A 22,148-nucleotide genomic window follows, 5' to 3' on the forward strand; every position below is an offset into this window, starting at 1 on the left:
AGTGATATAAACAGTTGAAGCCAAACAGACAAGGGTGACAACAGTGCAAGACAATATTCACAGCATGAGGAGGACAGTTGAGGACAAGAGCTCAGCGGAGGCGAGTGAGGATGTTGAGATGGGATGCAGTTGGTGGGGGAGAGATGGGAGTGCAGCATTATTGACCCTTCTGCTCTTCTATTAATATTACTGTCAATGGGACAACAAGCCACAGCTGGTTCATAGGTTCTCTTTAGCTGGGAGGGGGGGGGCGCACAAGTTTTACTGTACATGGTCATGCTGTAAAAGTAGGCTTTTACTGCAACTCAGCACATCCCTTGGTGAGCTGGAGTCGGGGGAGAGTCACTGAGCTGGAATGGAATGAGAGGGAGAGGAAGGGGAGGGAGTGGGACGGATGGATGGATGGATGGGCAGACTCAGGTTTATAAAGAGCGAGGTTGGCCCGCTTTCTTAACAAGACAGCCAGGCTCTGAAAAGGACGCTCGGCTGCTCTTCCCTGGGCATTTTCCCGTCCTCTCCTCGTTCCTCCTCCACCTCTTTCCCAAAGCCCTCGCTGCTGCCTCACTTCCTCTCTTTGTGACCACATTCTGGTCTCTGTGATGAGGCTTTCTAAAACAGGCCTCCGCTCTCTTCCTCGTGTTATTTATTTTATGGTTCCTCTTCCTCTTTCATGTAGGCTGCTACTTTGACTGGACATCACAGGCTCTCAGTGTTTTCATTCAGACATTTTTATAGGTTAATCCCTTAATGGTCTCTCAGTCGGGTTACATAAATTTCAGGGATTTGGCGAAGGGTCGGTTTTGGGATGACGGTGTCCTTCCTCGTGCTGTGTATTCGATTAATGAGTAACCCGTGTTATGAATAACTTGATGAGCTAATCTCATTGTAACTGTCTCCCAACTGAATAGATAGTGAGTATTTTCACAGCTAAGTATTGTTCTAAAGTGACAGGGAATCAGGAAAGCCTTGACTTGTACAGGATTATAGAGAATTTGGCAGGAAAGCAGAAAGCTGCATGAACCTCATTGGAGAGGGGTAAGAGGGGAAGGAGGTGTGGACATGATCCCAGATGAGTCATAATACATTTGTATTTCAATGTCAGGTTCTGTCCACGTCTTACTTTAACTGTCAGATTTCACATGGGAAGGCCTATAGGTGTGAAATTTTCTCTGGGAATTCTTTTTTTTCCCTCTTCTACTTTCAATATAGAACAGCGCTCGTCAAACTAGAATAGATGTTAGAATAATTTTAGCCCTTGTGCTACTCCCAAGAGATGGAGCAGGGAGTTTCAAGTGTGTCAGGGACTTATCTGTGTCAAGGCATGTGAGTAGGACAGCGGCAGACATCAACAGAGAGCGTAGCGTGCAATTCATACTTGGCGTCGACCAGCGTCTTCCACAAATAGTCCCAATTCATTTGTTAGCAGCTAGCTCACAAATATACACTTAGGTTATTTCTGTATTGCAGCACTGAACATCTGTGATCTGCAGTCTCCTGTAAATTGTCTCTGGTTTAGTATTATTGATATTAATGACTTGGCTCACTCTAAACAATGCAGACTTGAACTCCTGAGCTCTAGCCTGTGACCCTTGGCAACAGATGGCGTATGTATATGTTAGAAGTGTTTGCTTGAGAGGCTGTTTTCATGTAGGCCAACATTTCTCCCTACACCCAGAGCATAATGGTAAACTAGTGAACTCTGATAAGAATCAACGCCAGAGGAGAGTTGGGTGTGTTTAGCCTGTTCTCCCTCACTGCTTGTTTTTGCCAAACAACAAAGCAACAGGGATTACAATCGCAGTCAAGGCTTACGTTCAGCTCTGCATGGGGCCGACTGACCCAAGTCCAAATGTACTGGTGCGGTTAATGGTCCAGTGAATGTTCAGGGACCATGGAAACACACACACACACACACACACACACACACACACACACACACACACACACACACAGCCTAGGTCTAACTGTTTTATACAGCCATGGGTGTGTTACCAGTGTGAGGTGATGCTGATTTACCCTGAGTGTTGAAACCCCTAAAGGCACGTCTGACCTGCTGAAGTGATGGGAATAGGGGGAGGAAAAACGGGAAGGAAAGCCAGAGACTTGGTCTGAGAAAGATGGGAGGGGGGGCATAGTGGACTGAGGACAGAAATTTGTGGAATTCCTTTGCTCGCTCTCTCTCCCTGATAAAGGGTGAGTATGGGAGGAATGCGACCCTGGAAAGACTGGATAAACAGGGGGGTGGTGGGGGGGGGGGTGGCGTTAGGAGTCTGGAGGGAGAGAGGAGGGAGACTGAAGGGATGAAGTCAGGAAAGGAGGGCGCATAGAGCCAGCTGAGAAGGATAGAAGGAGGACTAATTTGTGGGGTGCCCTATGTACTATTACAGGATGCGGGAGAGGAGGGGGTAGTATCAAACCAGAGATGAGAGTATGGAGTGGTGTGGGGGGGGGGTAGTGATAGAAGTCAGCTGTAGGGCGGTCTGACAGAGTGTTGAAAGAGGACAGAGGGAGGCGGGGGTCGTGAGAAGAGTGGCTCCCCCTCTGCTTTCTTACTCCCAGAACGGGGTTAATGTGCTGGAACGGACAAGCCAGACACGACCCTGTTAGAGTTGCAGTAACCCCTGCTAGTCCCTCTTTCTGAGACTCTCAAAGGTCTGTCACATTTTTTCAGTAAAGTTGAGCCACGCTTTTTGCAGACCTAAATACAGTCTATATTTTGTCTGAAGCATAGGCCCAGTTAATGGCTTTTTTTGGATGATGTTTCACAATTTTACGAAGCTGTGGAAAAAGTAATGGTATAACTTCACTATACAGCAAATTGAAATTAGGGCTATCAATTTCAGGAGAAACAATGTGTGAATAAAGAATCATGTATGATAGATCCCCATTAGCTGACGTGTCAGCATCTGAACAGCAACAAGAACAGTTAAAGTCGGAAATTAAGCAAGGGAAATGCAAGGTTTGTAAAATCAGTGTTTTCCAGTCAGTTGGCTAGCCATGTAGATGTCGTTTTAGATGCATTAATCATGCATTCAGTGCAGTTATCTTCTGCACTGTTCAGTCCAAGCTCTGTTTTATAATAGTCAGCATGAGAATTTGGCATTGGTAAAGCCCTCCCACTGGACTTGAGATTATATTGCAAAATTATTCTCATGGAGATATGAAACACTTCCAGCTAATAAATTAGCTCAAACATAATGAATAGTGGAAGATTGGGCCGAGCCTGACCTGTAGTGCTATGATTTTCGTAGTGTTTGCATACGTGCAACAAGGCATATGCAAACAAGGCTGTGCTAGGCTATTTAAATAAGGCTATTTATTGTAAATGCAGCTCTTGGTTTTCCCCGGGAGGGTGAGGGAACATTCAGGGAGGCTAACAACCCTGGTGGTGCTGAGGAAAATGGTGTCATGCTCCTGTTGTGTAGGAATGATAATTGAGATGGTAAAGTCAGGGGCACCGGTGTCAGTGAAAGCACAGCATGTTCAGCTAATTGCCCAGAGTCCCTCTGCACTCCCTCTAGTTGGGCAGCTTGGCTCGAGCTTATGCAACGCACTGTCTTCCTTTCCCTCAATACTGGTAATACTTGTCTAGTCACCTTCTATATGGGTTACACCACAGCCCTCCCTGTCACCATGTTGTTGTTCATGAGCTGTGAGGCGTAGTAAAGCAACAACAGCGTACGTTGAGCTGGTCGTGTTTAGGCCTGTACAAGATATTGTTCACCTCTGGCAGTATGCTTATGTTTGATACAAAAGTTCTGCAGGCAGCATTTGATATAAACCATATGGTTGGGTCCCTCTCAGCTGCATGGGAAGTTTTTATTTGGGTTATTCTTCAGTCCAATTTCTGCAGCCTATCTGTACTTGGGAACCTCCGCTCTCAACAGAGATGTTTTTACACTTCGGAGACTTGACAGGCCTCCTAGAGTTCCGCAGTTACACTCCCACCTCAACCTGCTCATCGTCTCTTGCAACCCAACGTGGAAAAGCACAAATTGTTTGAAGGCAGTCCTCCAAGCGTGTAATGAACACAGTTGTTCCCCAAATCATGTATTTAGATGAAATGGTCAGCACATGTTGTGCATTACCACAAATGTGAGACTTTAATAGCAACCTGACTCATTTTGTGTTGCGAGATCTCATTGGCAAGGGGAGCGAAAGCAGTTGGTAATTTGATTAAGTATCCACAGCGGTTAGCTGAGGAGCAACGTGGGGCCTTGTTTGACACGGGTGTGTTTTATGTCGACCTGACCTAACCTGGGCACTCTGCCTGTTGTACATCCCATCAGCGGTGACCTCTGCATTCCTCAGAGGTTACATGTGAAGAAGGAAGGGTAGGAAATGTCTGGTCCAATAAACCAGGCTCTTTTTTTCATATAGACCAGATAAACAGCCGCCCAGCCCCTTCTCTACCAGACGACATGCATGCAATACACAAGTGTAATGTGTTGATGGATGAAAAAGCTTTCAAATGATAATCTGAATAAATCCCTTTGTATTTTCTGTTGAGTGTTCCCTGGAGGACAACCTGTTGGTATCTGATTTATTCGATAAGCACAGTGAATGGTTTGGGTTTCTGACCTCTGTCAATGATTTCTTAATTTCACAGTACTGTATTAACCACAAATACTCTTCCCTCCTCCCCTCTGTCTCTCCTCTGTCCATTTATCTCTCTCTCTCTCTGAAACAGCCACCATGTCGGACGCAGACAAGTTCCTGTACGTGGACCGCAACATGGTCAACAACCCGCTAGCCCAGGCCGACTGGGCCACCAAGAAGCTGGTGTGGGTGCCATCGGAGCGCCTCGGCTTCGAGGCCGGCTCTGTGAAGGAGGAGCGCGGCGACGAGTGCACGGTGGAGCTGGCAGACTCTGGTAAGAAGGTGAAGGTGAACAAGGACGACATCCAGAAGATGAACCCGCCCAAGTTCAGCAAGGTGGAGGACATGGCCGAGCTCACCTGCCTGAACGAGGCCTCCGTGCTGCACAACCTGAAGGAGAGATACTACTCTGGCCTCATCTACGTGAGTATGGATCAGTCACACACACACACACAAAACACTGTCGTGCGCAGACAAAGCATTAATTCATTGCTGTTGTTTCCTGAAATTGAATGCAGCAGTGATGCATGGGGCTAATTTTAGTTTCTGTCCCAGTTATGGTTCTAGTGCAAGCACACTGCTTAAGACATTCTTTGGAATCTTTACCGAAATAAAAGCATAAATTGCCAACATTAAGCCTACACTTTGTGTTTTAGAGGAAAATGTAAATTAACTAATTAAACTAAATTACTCGGTTATTTAATTTCACATTTTCCTTAGTAGTGTTGCTACTTTCCTTGCTGTGGCAGTGCACCAAAGCAGAGTGAATACAGAGGAAAAACTGCACTTTGTGCACATGCCTGAAAGATAAATTATCTTGTCTTTGTGTCAGTTTGCCCAGAGCACACGCTATACATGATCAGCTTTACTCAACCTCTCACTATTGTGTTTGAATTGATAAGTGTAAATGTAAGCAGTTACTTTGTTAATACTATCATTCTCGGCGCCCTCTTGACCACTACTATATTGCTTTCCTCTCTCCACCTCCCTAAAAACAGATTATCGTGGTGACTTTGTCCCTGTGATGTTATCTAAGGCGTTTTCCTCAGAATGCTTATCAAAGCCCATTGGCTCACAGAACAATCCTGGCCAGTCTCCAAACCAATTTATCCCTCTGTCCAACCTCCTAATCATCCCATAAGCCCCATTGTTTGAGACAACCCATTGTGTGCAAATTGTCACTGCAAAGAAAGTGTGCAATCTGTTTACAAATGCATGGTATGTGCACTCTCTTCCCCTCACCCTCTTCCTCTCTGTCTGTCTTGTTCTCTTCTCTTACTCTGCCTTTCTCTCTCTCTCTCTCTCTCTCTCTGTGTGTTTGGAGTTATGTTGTAAACAGGAAGCTGCAGGGAACAATGCTGTCCAGAGGGAAAGATGGAGAAAGAGCAAGGGGGGATGAAGGGAAAGAGGAAGAGGTGGCGTTGGGGATGTGTGTATATGGGGTTTGGGCTTCAGAGTCCAGTTTCTGGCAGAGATGGATATGGAATGTAAATCGTGCTGTAATTGTTATTACTGCCCCCATAATTAATGCCATTTATCCCAATGTCTTGGGCTGGTAGTGATTTGGCCGCTGTTATTCTGTGTTTTGACCCGGTCACGTCAACACAGCCTGCTATCCTCTCCCTCCCCCCTTTCCTTTGGGGATGCAGGCCCTGGTTAGGTTGAGTGCCTCCAGACTATGTATTCTTTAGATTGGCCTTCTCTTGGGGGAGAGAGTGCTAAGAATGAGGGAGAGACGCCTGGCAGACCAGGGTACAGAGATGTGGGGAGGGCAGCACAAAGAAAAAGACAGAAATATGGGAGGAGGAGAAGAGCCTTACCAGATACGCAGATCTGGATGGGGGGGAGAAGGGAAGATTTAGTGGAGTTTATAGAAAGGAATGGAGGAGGGTTTCTCAAAGCAGAAGAGATGCTGTCACTATTAGATCTGAGATATGACTTAGATATTCTGTCTAGTTGCTAGTTTTACAACGTCAAGGTCACTCGTCAGTTTTAACTTGCAGTCGGGTGGGGCTGAGATTACATAATCAAGGAGGAGGCCATTTCAGAGTTCAGGAGAAACTTTGAGCCAAGAGGGGGAAGGGTAGGTCTGATGTGCGATCAACGACGAGTATAATTTTCTCATGTTGCAGAATTAAAGACTTGTACAGTTATTATATCAAAGGGGTGTCCTAGTACATGATCCTGACCCTGTACTCCGCTCTACGCTAAACACGCGCATATAAATCTCTCATATATAATCTCTGGGATTTGCACTAAAATTATTACATATTCAGCCTACTCACAATCCCATGTAATACAGACGCCCTCCCTCTTCACCTCAGAATCTATTGCACTGCCATTTGTTATTCCATTACGCCATGATTAAACACAGCCTCCATCTGCATTACAGACATACTCTGGTCTCTTCTGCGTGGTCATAAATCCATACAAGAACCTGCCCATCTACTCAGAGGAGATCGTTGACATGTACAAGGGCAAGAAGAGGCACGAGATGCCGCCCCATATCTATGCGATCACTGACACATCCTACAGAAGCATGATGCAGGGTAAGTCACTGTCCCAGCTGTGAACCAGCAAAACCATCGTGGTGAGTCACTTACAGGAACAGTAGAGGACTTACTGGAGAAACTTTTCAAGTGGAATGTTTATGAAATCTGTTGGGCTGCAAGATTTACATTTGTTTTAGATTTAAGTCAGCCTCTTTTCAGTGTTATTTTAGTATCCAAAAGCCTGCAATATGGTTCCCCTTAAGATTTCATTGTCAATGGAAGCTACTGTGTTCTAAGTGGTAACCCACAGAGCTATAAACTATACAATTCCTAAGAGGATGTGTTTTATGCATATAAATGATTGCTGGTTTATTCATATCAATGCCTTCTCTAAGAATTTAAATGAGGAGAATAACAATAGATTATATATTCAGTCTGGTCTTTTTAAATGGAGGGCTCTGGGGACCCATGTAGCTGCAGGGTGTTGGACCCGATCCTAGCCCCTCAACCAGAGAGTATTTCATATCATTAAGTTGCCCTACTGGCTTTAGCAAATGCCAGACACTCTCAGTTCCAGCTAAGAAAGGTTGTATTTAAAAAGAGAGGCTGTGGTCACTGGTCTCCATTCCAGGGTCCTCAATTATAAAAATGTTGACTTTATCCCAGATTCTGCTGTATGTTCATTTCAAAAATGAAATCAAATGATATTTCTATAGCTTTCACATTTGCGATGATTTTAAATTAGTTTTAGCTTTGGACAAATATCAGAAAGCCATTGTAACCCACAAATATTGTCATAAATTTAGCACCATGCTGTGAGCACCATATTTGTGTGTCCCCTGCATGCATTTACAAAGGAAAGATCATGTGTCACAGTATAAAGGAGGACATACTGTATGTAGTGTCTTGGCTGGGTAATACAGTCCATCTCACTAAGTCATCTGTCCCGCACACCATCCGAACTCCCTCCCTCCCGTCCCGTCAGTGCTCATTTTCTCCATGTTTGGCTCCAGGAAGGCATTCAGACCACATTATAGGAGGCAATGGGTAATTAGCTAGTTGGTCTGAAGGCAGGCGGCAATCTTTCCAGTCACAGGAAGCCGAATATTGATTTCCTGTCTGTGGCCACTCTACTTCCTGTCGTAGAGACAGCTACTGTGTGTGCTCCGGAGATAACAAATGCACACTGTACATTTTATATCATGAAAGTTTGCCACTATTTAACTTCAGCTCACTTGTAACATCACTTACTTGCACTTACTAGAATATGCAACGTTGTTCTTCTATAAAAGTTACATAATCATTATGTCAACGTCTTTCCACAGATCGTGAAGACCAGTCCATTCTTTGCACGTGAGTTACAGACACGACACAGGCAACATTAAAGCAGCAATTGACCGTATTCACGTGGCGGCCATTTTGAACACTCAGGGTGGGGAAACTACCTGGAGGAGCAAGTACAGCCCAGCTATGTCCTACTGTTGTGTACCAAGATGCACATTATAGAAACATTGATTATTTCACAGATTGCCCACTGAAAGACATGTGAGAAACAAATGGGTCTCAATAATTCGGAGGGATATAGGTTCACATTTAAGATAACAGAGTCTAGCCTAATTTCCCTGCTAAATTCAAGCAGGCGCTGTAGTTGTTGTTCCCGAGATTACTAGGTAATTTTATAACTGTTCGGTCTGTCTGAAGTCTCCACTAATGTGTTGGAAGTAGGACTAGTTTAATATACATGCCAATCTTCCGAGAGTTTATCACCCCAAGTGTTCAAAATGGCCGCTGTGTGTGTGTGTGTGTGTGTGTGTGTGTGTGTGTGTGTGTGTGTGTGTGTGTGTGTGTGTGTGTGTGTCTCAATACTTCTAGTGTCATATGAACACAAGATTGTTTCAAGCCACTATCATTTCTTGACTGTCACTGTTTTGGCCTCTCACTATCTTTCTCTCTGTCTTTGTCTCTCTATTTTTCTGTTTGTCTCTCCTATAGAGGAGAGTCCGGTGCTGGTAAGACGGAGAACACCAAGAAGGTCATCCAGTATCTGGCTCATGTGGCCTCCTCTCACAAGACCAAGAAAGATCAGGTCAGTCCCACCTACCATCCTCCAAACCTTCCTTCCTTTACTACTTTACATCCTCCCCTCTTGCCTTTTATCTTTTAGGTTTCAACTCGTCTCCTTTGTCTCTCACTTCACTCCTTCCTATTCCTTTTTCTTTGTTCACACGCTTGCGCTCACTTTCTTAAGTGAGACACGTTTCCTATTTTCCTATTTTTCCTGTGCTTTTATCTTACAGGAACAACCCTTTCCTATTCCTCTCTACTCACTTTATCAACTACTTTTGCACTGTGACTGTATTGTGTGTCTGTGTGTGTGGTATGTGTGTATGAGAATACACCGATGCCACTGGCACTTGACATTACACGATTGTTAATCCATCATCACATTGTTGTATTCAGACAGCTGATTTTCTGCAATAAACAAATGGTTCTATGGTACAACTGCCATAGAAAAGTATTGCCATCGGTAGAAAAGGGCTGGCGATCAGGTTAATAGTCCTGAAGGCACAGCAACACAGTAGTGCAGATTTAAAAGCTGAACTGAAATCTCCTGGCACCGTGTTGATGTTTTATATAGACCGGAGGCCTTACTTCATCTGTGATATATTCCACTCTGCTGACTTTACTGCAGCTCCTCATGAGAAATAAAACTTAGCCCAGCGTCTGCCAGTCAAACATTACATCAGACTCCAGTGGAAAACCTGCACTGCTGTTATCTTGCCTGCCAGCCTAATGATAGATGCTGCTGAAAGCTACCAATGGGGTTTAATGAAACCGCATCAGTATCTATCATTCCCTTTTTTTGAGGTTGTTGTATTTCTCTCTTCCCATCAACAGAACAGCTCGGTCCTGTCACATGTGAGTTACCTCTCTCCCTCCATTCACTCTTCCTCCCCTCCTGCTTCTGTCATCACCCCCCCCCCCTCCTTCCTGGACCCCCCCACCACCTCCTCCTCCTCCACTCCCTCACCCCTCCCTCTCTCTTGCTGCCCTCTGTCTCCCTGTGCTGCTGGAGTGTGCTCTGTGGTGGGTCACTTGGTATTGAGGGGTCAAAGGTGACATGTCTTGTCAGCCAATAGGAAGTAGGCAGGAAGTTTGTTCGCAGATGTGTGCCAGGCGTATCTCCTCCTGTGAAAAATTCAGCCAGACAATGGTAGGATAGGTGGGAGGGGGGTGTCGTCGGTAGATTAATTTGTCATCTGTGTCTCTAGGGCACTGCTGGTAGATGTGTTTTGGGGAGTAAGTCTGCATTTTTATATCTGTCTGGCTGAATTTTTCATAATTTGTATTGCTACTCTGTGTGTGTGCACCTGTGAGCCCAGAAATGTGACTGAGTGTGCTTCTATCTTTTGTGCGAATGACATAAGAAAATTTGCTTGGGCGATGTGTGTGTTCATATAATTTCTGTTCCCAACATCCTATTTATTACCTTTTCATAATACGACTATCTCTGGACAGACACGCTGATATCCCATTTAGCCTACATGTGGTGTCATAGCCTGTTTCTGTACATATGTGTCTTTAATATACACCCTAATGGTTATCAGGGCTTTACATTTATCAAGGGTCTCAGAGAAATTTCACTGCTTTAGGATCAGTTTTGTTGATCGGCTTGTAATGAATTTGATAAAAACCGGACCTTGGCCAATGATCCTGGGTCAGCACTCTGAAAAGCTTGATAAATGAGGCCCAAGGGACCTGCAGCACAGCCAAAAAGTCCACTGACTCCTGACAGTAACATTTTTCCCTTTCAGACGTTGACAAAGAAGGTGATAGCTATGACTTATCTTATTTTCATTCCCCAAGCTCAACATATGCGCTGCGTCCATAAATCAGTGCAACGGCAGCTGTTGGATGTTAGCCTGTGTGATTCCATGTTTTTGTTGGGTGGATTCGACTGATCTTCAGCCAATGGTTGAAAAATCCTTTGCATGAAAACCGGGTAGCTCCCAGGTGTGAATGCGTGCAACTGTATAAATGTGACGCTGGGCGATGCTGAAAAAGCGCACATGCTACATGTCCAGTAAAAATACAGGCTGACGTAAAGTTAATGCTTTTTTTTATTAGATGTTTTTGTGGAGATTATTTTAAAGCTGGAAATAATGTCACTAAGATTAGATGGATTTTATTTTTCATATGGCTTATATACAGGTGCGTAGACTGTAAGCCAGAATAGCTTCATGGAAAGGGTTTAATGTAAGCAATGTTTTGGCCGAGTGACAACTCAGCCGAATGGGCAGTTGGGCAGTTAGGGGCCAGTTTGTCCTGTGCATGCGTTCATTGGGTTATTCTGCTCTGGGTAAAAGGTGAAGGGCTACTGATGAGGGTGTTTGCAGATTTGGGCACTAACATTACGCTATGTGTGGGTAAATGCTTGGGTGCTGTGTGTGTGTTTGTGTGTGTACAGTAGGTATGTATATCTGGTATCCCTCCTTGTTTTGTTATATTTTGTACACTGCATGCTGTCCCTTTTTTTACCTCATCGGGGAAATAAGTCCATCATGTGTAAACAATTAGACATACCACTATGTCAACATATCTATTTATCTGAAGAACAGAGCTAATAGTTTCTCACAATGAATTGATGCCGTGGCAAATTAATAGCAGATGACAATATGCAGTTCTCACAATGCACAACAATGAATCATCCATGTGAGTCATAAGATCCTGTTAGATCGGATCACTCTACTGAGAAATAATGAAGAGGCATATCCCGCAACTGAACAATGGGATTCACCCTCATCAACAATAAGACTCCTTTCATGGCAGATGTAGAGATTAAAGTGTTGTCTTAATATTTTGCCATGCTGTTTTCTTTATCTCCACCAGGGGGAGCTGGAGAAGCAGCTGCTGCAGGCTAACCCCATCCTAGAGGCCTTTGGAAATGCCAAGACGGTCAAAAACGACAACTCCTCCCGTTTCGTAAGACTTAAAGCTACTTCTTGTGTTTGGGGCATCTTGTAAATTGACTGTTCTTTTCCCCACTGGAGCGTTCAACATACCTTTCTTAATTGCTCATTCATTTTTCTTTCCTCTTCCAGGGAAAGTTCATCAGGATCAACTTCGATGTCAACGGTTACATCGTTGGTGCCAACATTGAAACCTGTATCCTTCATAACTGTCTGGTCATTGTTTCTTTTTTGAATTGAAAACATCACAGACCTTGCTATTGAACTTGCTTTTGATGCTTTTCTTTTTGTCAAGCACAATACAAAGTTTCAGACTCCAAACATTTGTGCTTGCTGTGGGAACTTAAACGTGTCTCACTACCACACTACTACACACAAGTTTGCTTGGAGAGCTTTATAGTGTCCAGTATCAGAAAACTTGTCCTTGACTCGCTGACCACTAGACTTGCTGGAGAAATCCCGCGCCATCCGCCAGGCCAAAGATGAGAGGACCTTCCACGTCTTCTACTACATGCTCACAGGGGCCGGAGATAAATTGCGCGGTAAGCAACTTATTGCACAGCTGTGTGTTTAATGGTTCAAAGCAGAGTTAGGATTCCTCAGTGTATATATATTCCCTCCTTCATAATTTTTCAACATCCCTTTTGCTCCTTTCTTATCTCATTCTGACTTTTGACTGTTTTACTTTTCCTTTCTGTCTGCCTTTCCCTCAGCTGAACTCTGCCTGGAGAACTACAACAACTACCGCTTCCTGTCCAATGGGAACCTCACAATTCCTGGGCAGCAGGACAAGGACCTGTTTACCGAGACCATGGAGGCCATGAGGATCATGAGTATCCCCGAGGATGAGCAGATTGGTAAGGAAGACCACATAAACTCTTTTGATAATGTTATTTTCTCCTACTCTTTGAGTATGACTTGCCTACTTTTACTTAGTTGTCATCTGTGGATCATACAGGCGTTACTGTGTTTGTGTTCCTGTGAATGATGGTAGCTTCTGTCTTTGTGCAGGCATGCTGAAGGTGGTGTCCTCTGTGCTCCAGCTTGGAAACATGAGCTTCAAGAAGGAGCGCCACACAGACCAGGCCTCCATGCCTGACAACACAGGTATGACAGACCTTATCCCACTGCACACACAGAGTGCTCTGTTGGCTACTGGCCTGAAATAGTTTGCCATGCCCTGGTGAATACCGCCATCTTGTACAGTGGTCGGCACACTAGGAAAGCGTTTCTACTGGTTAATGATCCTACCACTTTATCTTACGTCTCAGTATTATCCTGCTCTCTTCCCCTTCTCTCTTTCCCTCCTACCTTCCCATCCCCCTCCTTCCTTTTCCCTCTCTGCTCTCCTCCCTTTCACCCACTTTCTCTGCCACAGCTGCTCAGAAGGTGTGCCACCTGATGGGCATGAACGTGACGGACTTCACCAGGGCCATCCTGTCGCCCAGGATCAAGGTGGGCAGAGACTATGTCCAGAAGGCCCAGACCCAGGAGCAGGCAGAGTTTGCTGTGGAGGCCCTGGCCAAGGCCACCTATGAAAGGATGTTCCGCTGGCTGGTCATGAGGATCAACAAAGCCCTGGACAAGACCAAGAGACAGGGAGCCTCCTTCATCGGCATCCTAGATATCGCCGGCTTTGAGATCTTTGAGGTAAACTAGGGAGGCAAACTGTTACTGACTTGGCCTAGCTGTAGTACAGTGCACACGTACACATACAGTATAATGATGCAAAATCTCATTCATACATGTTTTTATTTCTACTGTTCAACAGTGTTTATCATAATTTTTCTCTCTCTCCTTCCAGCTGAACTCCTTTGAGCAGCTGTGTATCAACTACACCAATGAGAAGCTGCAGCAGCTCTTCAACCACACCATGTTCATCCTGGAGCAGGAGGAGTACCAGAGGGAGGGCATCGAGTGGAGCTTCATCGACTTCGGTCTCGACCTACAGCCCTGCATCGACCTCATCGAGAAACCTGTGAGTTTATAAACGTTGTTGATCCCTCAACCTTTTATTGCCGTTTCCTACTTGACCATCTTTGTCCTTCCACTGTGTGTAGTACATCAAGGCTCCCTATTCTCATGTATTAAGACCTCTACTCTTTTCTCTTCTGTGTCCAGGCCAGTCCCCCTGGTATTCTTGCTCTGCTGGATGAGGAGTGCTGGTTCCCCAAGGCCACAGACAAGAGCTTTGTGGAGAAGGTGCTGCAGGAGCAGGGAACGCACTCAAAGTTCCACAAGCCCAAGAAACTGAAGGACGAGGCCGACTTCTGCATTATGCATTATGCTGGCAAGGTAAACGGAGCGTGAAGACCCGTTCTCGTTGGCTGCTTGCCCTGCTTTCATATGCGCATTCCATGCACCTCTGGCTTAATTGGACCCATTTTAGCATTGTGTTGTAATTTGACCTATTTTAGGATTGTGCTGAGTTTTTCTTCCCTTCTGTTATCCAGCTTTTTTGCCCTATCCCAAAGATATCGGGGACTAAGAAAGTTCTTAAAACATGTTTTTAACATAACCTGTGTCCCTCGATCCCTCTTTGCTCCTCAGGTGGACTACAAGGCTGATGAGTGGCTGATGAAGAACATGGACCCCCTGAATGACAACGTGGCCACATTGCTCAACCAGTCTACTGACAAGTTTGTCTCTGAGCTCTGGAAGGACGGTGAGTTCAGCCAAATGATAATTTATTGTGGTAACCCTGGAGTTATTGCCTCACTAGGTGTGGTGTCTGCTGCTGTGGGGATATTTCTAATGTTGGGAATTGTTATGTTGTTGCATGAGGGCCTTTTCCTGTTTTTACATTTCATGTTGCCTTCTTTTTCTCTTTCTCATATTTATTGTCTGGTGTCTGGACCTTTGTTTTTACCTTTTCACATCCCATCTGTTTGGTTTCCATCCATTTCTTCCTCTGTATGGCCCCATTTTGTCTGTCATTTTTTTCCCCCATTCTCTTTTACTGGGTCTCAGAGGTACAGAGTTGTCAGAGAGCCTATTTTTATCAGCGTTTTCCTATTCTACACTCAGACTCAGGTGACCAGGTTTCTTTTTTCAGTCTTTCCTCTTCACTCCTGTGGTCTATAACATCTTTTCACATAGATATTTTCATCATCAATCTTTTGTACTGTCCATGGCCTTCTCCTGTTTGAACAAGCCTTTGTCTGAGTTTGACCCTTTGCTATCTTTGAGATGATGCCAGTAAAATTGTGTGAGATATTTCTGTGGCTTTAACTGTTTTTCCTCAGTTCAATGTGCAGTGAAGACATGTCGTCTGGTCTCCTTACCACTTGTTGCTCTTTCATTGAACTCTCCTTCTCTCCCTCTGTGTAATAGTGTGGTTTGGGACTCCTGGTGTTGGTCATGGGTACTGCAGCGATGGGTATATACTGCATGGGTTTGGTTTTGTCATCACAAAAAAACATGCCCACTGCAACTGCCAAAGTTTGCCACCCTCCCTGACACACATACATATTTTAATAGTGCATCACACATAGTTGTCACTCAAAGAACTAGGAACTGGTAGTGTTAACAATTGACATACGCAAACCCCCACACTCACTGCACTGAATTTTTCTCGTTATGGTGTGACTCTCATCTCCCCACGCTTCACTGGCATTTTGTGACTCCCCTCTGTGTTTCCCTCCCCTCTGCATTCACTCAGTGTTTGTGTGGTATTTCACTGGTTCTGGTTTTCTGAACGTCATCCACCTCGTCTCTCTCCTGGTGTATGTTTACCGAGAGGAAATGGAGAGACAGTGGTCATATTCTTTCTTTCTTGTGACGTGCATTTGGTTTGAGTTTGCCTGGTTAAATATTCAAATTATTGAATTAAAGCCACTGACCTCTTACACAATGTCTCTTCTCTCTTTATTCTCTGTTGTTCTTCCCTATTGTTCCCTCTTTCAGTGGACCGCATCGTGGGTCTGGATAAGGTGGCTGGCATGTCAGAGTTGCCCGGTGCCTTTAAGACCCGTAAGGGCATGTTCCGCACCGTGGGCCAGCTGTACAAAGAGCAGCTGTCCAAGCTGATGGCAACTTTGAGGAACACAAACCCCAACTTTGTCCGCTGCATCATTCCCAACCACGAGAAAAAGGTACCAGGGAAATACTTGCATCTATGCAAGTTAGATTAGATTATACCGTAGATATACACAGGCCGTCTGGGTACATTAGGGCTATAGCTAACTCACAAGTGATGCAACCAATCTCTTAATACCTGTTAATATTACAAAGTTATTAATTCTTGACACTTTCAAGTCTGTCAGCAGCCAACAGCCAAATATTAAAGTCAATATGACAGGCTAGCAAAAAAAAAAAAAGTTTTTCTTTTAGATTTGGTTTATCAGCAGTCTAAGTATATGTAGTTTGGGAAAATAACACTAGTGGGTACATACATGTCCCCTGCTCGTAGATCCCCATTCACTTAGACCACCTCTCCATGTGGATCTGAGGCCATACTCGACCTAAAGCAAAACTTGCAGTAATGTGATACATATTTAAATGCAACATCTTTTGTATTGTGTTTGCTGTTTGGCCACACTGCTAATCAGCAAATTTCCTTCTCCAATCTTTTTTCCCTCTCATAGGCTGGTAAACTGGACCCCCACCTGGTTCTGGACCAGCTGAGGTGTAACGGTGTTCTGGAGGGAATCCGTATCTGCAGACAGGGCTTCCCCAACCGCATCGTCTTCCAGGAGTTCAGACAGCGGTAATGAACTAAAACCCACACAGTTCCCATTAATGTCTTGCTATCAGGCTGGCATGAATGTGTGTTTGTGTAGGGCAAAACATAATCCTAATCCTAACATCTGTCCCACTCCCAGGTATGAGATCCTCACTCCCAATGCCATCCCCAAGGGCTTCATGGACGGCAAGCAGGCCTGCGTGCTCATGGTAAGGGTCTACAGTATTCTAGCTACGTCCTACAGCATCTAGTCCTGGAACGTACTGTTTAGGTTGAACACAAATAAAACACTCTGCAGTGGGATTGATCAGTGTGTGCTTCCTGTCCAGATCAAAAGCCTGGAGCTGGATCCCAACCTGTACCGGATCGGCCAGAGCAAAGTTTTCTTCAGGGCCGGAGTCCTTGCTCACCTGGAGGAGGAGAGAGACATGAAGATCACCGACGTCATCATCAGCTTCCAGGCCTGGTGCAGAGGCTACGTTGCCCGCAAGTAAGGAGACCATCGCATCATTTATGACCAACCCTTATCATCATCCAGTTCAATAGTTAACTGACAAAATTATTTGAAGCATAATGTGCATTTGATTTGCTTTGATGAACCAGCTCTACATAGCTAGGCTCCAACATGGTTTCACTGCTGTGCCTTATTATAATAATCAGTGACTTTTATATGATGATGATAATACCCCATTCACACGCACACACACACACACACAAGCTAGAAATATAATTGTATTGAGCCGATCCGGGTCCATCCTCTGTAGCAGGCAATTTCATCACCAAAAGCAGACCTGTTATAGACGTGTTCAAGTCAAGCTTATTTATAAAGCCCTTTATCACAAGCATGTCTCAAAGGGCTTAACATACAGTATACTCTATTCCATACTACATCATATACATATACATGCTAGATATATATCATATACTACATCATAGACAGGTCATATACATACATATATGCCATACTACATCAAACACACTCGCACTCAAATTCACGCCTATGAGTCTCCAGTTCACCTGACCTGTTTGATATTGCTTTGCAGGGCCTTTGCCAAGAGGCAGCAGCAGTTGACCGCTATGAAGGTGATCCAGAGGAACTGCGCCGCCTATCTCAAACTCAGGAACTGGCAGTGGTGGAGACTCTTCACCAAGGTATACTCAGTCTTCCTCTTCCTACAGCATCTTAGTCAACTGCTTGGTTTCTGTAAACTCCCAATCTCAATGCAGATACAGTTTCTCTCTTGGCCCATATGTTCTCCACCTCTCCTTTCTAACTCCCCCTCTTGCTCTCTTTTGCCCCCAGGTGAAGCCCCTGCTGCAGGTGAGCAGGCAGGAGGAGGAGATGCAGGCCAAGGATGAGGAGCTGAGTAAGGTGAAGGAGAAGCAGCAGCACGCTGAGTTGCAGCTCCAGGAGATGGAGGTCAAACAGCAGCAGGTAAACATACAGAAGTCACATTCTCAGTTGAGTTTATTTTCTGTAACTTGTCTTACAAAGCAGAGTTCAGAAATGCAGATCAAAAATACAGCAGCCATTGATGGACAATGAAGGAGACTGTAGTGGTTGTATATCAGAAGTACTGTTGATCCCTGATTTACACACACGATGCATGCCAATAAAGTGATGTTTTGGGTTTTCAGCTATGAGGTCTTGAGATTAGATTACTGATGTTCTATAGTAGAGTCCTCAAATCTATAAATCTCAACCTTTTAGAGCAAGTATTCTGTTACGCACCATATTAACAGTTCTGCTCTACTGCTCTCTCTAGCTGGGTGCAGAGAAGCTGGCTCTGCAGGAGCAGCTTCAGGCAGAAACTGAGCTGTGTGCCGAGGCTGAGGAGATGAGGTCCCGTCTGGCTGCCAAGAAGCAGGAGCTGGAGGAGATCCTCCATGACCTGGAGGCCCGTGTGGAGGAAGAGGAGGAGCGTGCCACTCATCTGATGTCAGACAAGAAGAAGATGCAGCAGAATATCACTGTGAGTAGGGAGAGGGAGCCTCTGGTACACTCAAGAAGTTCATAATACGCTCTGCACTCGCTAGCTCATGTATACGTAAACACATGACGTAGGACACTCACTCAGTGCCTGGTTTGTGTGGGATAGACCTACTTGGTATGTCCTGTCTTGACAACCCCCCTTTCCTCTGTCTGTATACAGGACTTGGAGCAGCAGCTGGATGAGGAGGAGGCTGCCAGACAGAGACTCCAGCTGGAGAAGGTCACCTTGGAGGCAAAGATGAAGAAGGTGGAAGACGATGTTATGGTGCTGGATGACCAGAACAACAAACTCTCCAAGGTCAGGATGAACTGAACTACAACCATTGATTCCCAGTTGAAAGTAAAGATGGTTAATCGGAATAGATTAATTACTGGTTGTCTCTTGGTTTAAATACACTGGCGAAAGAACAATGACCCAGTGTAATGTAATGACCCTTTGTAAGGTGCAAGCATACCAGTGTACTTGATTCCCTGTTTTTACTCATTTCCACTCCTTGCTCTGAGAACCTATAACAAACCAAGGTGTGCAAGCTCGTGGAAGGTAAATATTTTACCCTGTTTGTGAATACAGGAGAAGAAGCTGATGGAGGAGAGGATCTCCGAGTTCACCACCAACCTGGCAGAAGAGGAGGAGAAGTCCAAGAGCCTGCAGAAGCTCAAGACCAAACACGAGGCCATGATCACTGACCTGGAGGGTAAGTGAAGAACACACGATAGACACAACTTGCATGATTGCCACTATAGATCACACTGGTCCTACACTGAACCTACATTAAGACTGAAGAAGGCAAGATGTTAGCTATGTCTCCAACTTTGAAAAATATCTTCTTTATCTATTTTTTTTTATCCTTATCCATTGTTTCTTCTTCTTTCTTCTGTCAGACCGCCTGCGCAGGGAGGAGAAGCAGCGCCAGGAGCTGGAGAAGAACAGGCGTAAGCTGGAGGGCGACTCCACCGAGCTCCATGACCAGATTGCTGAGCTGCAGGCCCAGATTGCTGAGCTCCGCGCCCAGCTGGCCAAGAAGGAGGAGGAGCTCCAGGCAGCTCTGGCCAGGTGTGTGTTAGAGAGAGAGAGAGAGAGAGAAAACCCTACAGCAAAATGTGTTGTATTGTTAATTGGAGGTTCAAAGATATTGGTCCTTTTGGGGGTGTTACTGTAGTTGGGTTTTTTCTTATCAAAACCCCACTGATATCTTGCTTAATTTTCTTGATCCTGCAACATCAACAGTTGCACTTTGTAGAAATGAATTATTGTTGCTTTGATAATTCTGATGATGATAGTGTGATAATTCCTCTTGGAGTTGATTGATTCCTGCACCACATCTGAGGAAAGTGTTATGCTGTTGTCTGGGTGGTTTTCACTTATTTTTGTTGACCTATTCCTACCTTCAGGATTGAGGAGGAGGCAGCCCAGAAGAACTTGGCCCAGAAAAAGATCCGTGAGATGGAGGCTCAGCTCTCTGAACTGCAGGAGGACTTGGAGCTGGAGAGACAGGCCCGCACCAAGGCAGAGAAACACCGCAGGGACCTGGGAGAGGAGCTGGAGGCCCTCAAGACGGAGCTGGAAGACACTCTGGACTCCACCGCCGCTCAGCAGGAACTCAGGTAGACATATTGGATCAGGGACTGGTCACAGTTGCACCAGTTGAATCTCTACCTATCACCGCACATGTCATTACTAATGTATCTTTATGCCATTTGATTCCCGTTATACATCTTGACACAAGCAGACTTACTTCTGTCTGCTCTCCTTACTCAGGACCAAGCGTGAGACAGAAGTGGCTCAACTGAAGAAGACTCTGGACGATGACGCCAAAGTCCACGAACAGCAAGTGGCTGAGATGAGACAAAAGCACGGCCAGGCCTTTGACGAGCTCAATGAGCAGCTGGAGCAGGCTAAGAGGGTAATTTTAAATAATTTCCAAAGCCCATGATCCATGTACATGTTTTTAGATTCCCTCTTAACGCATCCTCATGTTTTTTAACTGCAGACACTCATTGTAATGCTTCTCATTCCCTGCAGAACAAAGTTTCAGTGGACAAGGCCAAGCAAGCTCTGGAGTCTGAGAGGAATGAGCTGGCCATTGAGCTGCAGACACTGATGCAGGGTAAGGGAGAATCTGAGCATCGGAGGAAGAAGGCCGAAGCCCAGGTCCAGGAACTGCAGGTCAAACATGGAGAGAGCGAGCGCCAGAGGACGGAGCTGGCTGAGAGAGTAGCCAAGATGCAGGTACGACTCCCAGAAAGGACTGATCAGTGATGCATTTTTTATTTTTTTTCACTGCACTCCTGATCACATCCCTGATTGATAAATTATGATGATCATTGCACTGTGTGATAAGATGCCCATAAAGCTAATTCTTGCATGCAGAGAATAGCTTTTATTAAGTGACCTTTTTATCCTTTTTATGTGATGCAAACATGTGTATGTATCCATCCAGTGTTTTCCTATGTCTTCCCGGTAGGCTGAGCTGGATAATGTCAATGGCATGCTGAGTGAGGTGGAGGGCAAGTCCATCAAGGCAACCAAGGACTGCTCTGCTGTGGAGTCCCAGCTGCAGGATGTCCAGGTATGCTACCACCAATCAAGACATTACATGCTTTTTTATGCCATTGTATACTTTCACATATCACACTGCTGTGGTCTAAAACTTATTTTACAAGACAAATCCTTTCTTGAGATTCTTTCTGCCACACTGGAATGAAGAATCGTCAAGCCACCAGTACAGCATATATCTGTATCAACTGTTGGAACGAGACAAGATGTTTGACACAGTCTTAATATTCAGCTTATTTCTTTTATATTCACAACAGGAACTGCTCCAGGAGGAGACACGCCAGAAGCTGTCGCTCAACACACGTCTGCGTCAGTTGGAGGATGAACAAAATGGCCTGAGAGAACAGCTGGAAGAGGAGGAAGAATCCAAGAAGAACGTAGAGAAGCAGCTTTTCACTGTGCAGGCTCAGGTAAAAAGAAACATGAGCATTTCCCTCAGATTAATGTCTTGCCACTGACAAAACTAGAAACTCTCACTTTATAGACACCTGAACCAGCACATTTTATGAAGCACAACACCACAACACAGCTTTGGGCTTTTGAGTGACAGTACCACTTCCCCTATAGCTTGCTGAAATGAAGAAGAAGGCAGACCAGGAGGCGGGCTGTCTGGAGAACGCTGAGGAGGGAAAGAAGAGGCTTCAAAGGGACCTGGAGGGAGTGAACCAGCGCCTGGAGGAGAAGTGTTCTGCCTTCGAGAAGCTAGACAAGACCAAGACTCGTCTCCAGCAGGAGTTGGACGACCTGCTGGTCGACCAGGACCACCTCCGACAGATTGTCTCCAACCTGGAGAAGAAGCAGAAGAAGTTTGACCAGGTGAGATAGAAGTGAAGAATTGAAACTAAAGGTGGTT

General features: G+C 45.1%; 1 protein-coding gene across 2 annotated transcripts in view; it reads left to right on the plus strand.

Moving 5' to 3' along the window:
* myh9b (myosin, heavy chain 9b, non-muscle) overlaps positions 1-22,148 on the plus strand; it is a 34,562-nt gene that overhangs the window by 6,076 nt on the left and 6,338 nt on the right. Inside the window, exons 2-31 of one of the 2 annotated variants that reach the window (XM_071918527.2) lie at positions 4,691-5,022; positions 6,992-7,148; positions 8,417-8,444; positions 9,084-9,177; positions 9,990-10,010; positions 11,982-12,074; positions 12,194-12,257; positions 12,505-12,603; positions 12,775-12,918; positions 13,073-13,168; positions 13,440-13,711; positions 13,866-14,039; positions 14,183-14,356; positions 14,612-14,726; positions 15,968-16,155; positions 16,648-16,769; positions 16,885-16,954; positions 17,075-17,235; positions 17,789-17,897; positions 18,049-18,180; positions 18,512-18,718; positions 18,899-19,036; positions 19,310-19,433; positions 19,621-19,792; positions 20,131-20,343; positions 20,498-20,642; positions 20,762-20,968; positions 21,204-21,308; positions 21,553-21,705; positions 21,863-22,111. In XM_071918527.2, the coding sequence (XP_071774628.1) occupies positions 4,696-5,022; positions 6,992-7,148; positions 8,417-8,444; positions 9,084-9,177; positions 9,990-10,010; positions 11,982-12,074; positions 12,194-12,257; positions 12,505-12,603; positions 12,775-12,918; positions 13,073-13,168; positions 13,440-13,711; positions 13,866-14,039; positions 14,183-14,356; positions 14,612-14,726; positions 15,968-16,155; positions 16,648-16,769; positions 16,885-16,954; positions 17,075-17,235; positions 17,789-17,897; positions 18,049-18,180; positions 18,512-18,718; positions 18,899-19,036; positions 19,310-19,433; positions 19,621-19,792; positions 20,131-20,343; positions 20,498-20,642; positions 20,762-20,968; positions 21,204-21,308; positions 21,553-21,705; positions 21,863-22,111 (4,353 nt within the window). In that variant the 5' untranslated portion in view covers positions 4,691-4,695. The remainder of the gene's footprint in view (positions 1-4,690; positions 5,023-6,991; positions 7,149-8,416; positions 8,445-9,083; positions 9,178-9,989; positions 10,011-11,981; positions 12,075-12,193; positions 12,258-12,504; positions 12,604-12,774; positions 12,919-13,072; positions 13,169-13,439; positions 13,712-13,865; positions 14,040-14,182; positions 14,357-14,611; positions 14,727-15,967; positions 16,156-16,647; positions 16,770-16,884; positions 16,955-17,074; positions 17,236-17,788; positions 17,898-18,048; positions 18,181-18,511; positions 18,719-18,898; positions 19,037-19,309; positions 19,434-19,620; positions 19,793-20,130; positions 20,344-20,497; positions 20,643-20,761; positions 20,969-21,203; positions 21,309-21,552; positions 21,706-21,862; positions 22,112-22,148) is intronic. The other variant, XM_071918528.2, reaches the window with a different exon arrangement.

Source organism: Centroberyx gerrardi, chromosome 7, assembly GCF_048128805.1.
Source record: "Centroberyx gerrardi isolate f3 chromosome 7, fCenGer3.hap1.cur.20231027, whole genome shotgun sequence".
Classification (NCBI taxonomy): Eukaryota; Metazoa; Chordata; class Actinopteri; order Beryciformes; family Berycidae; genus Centroberyx; species Centroberyx gerrardi.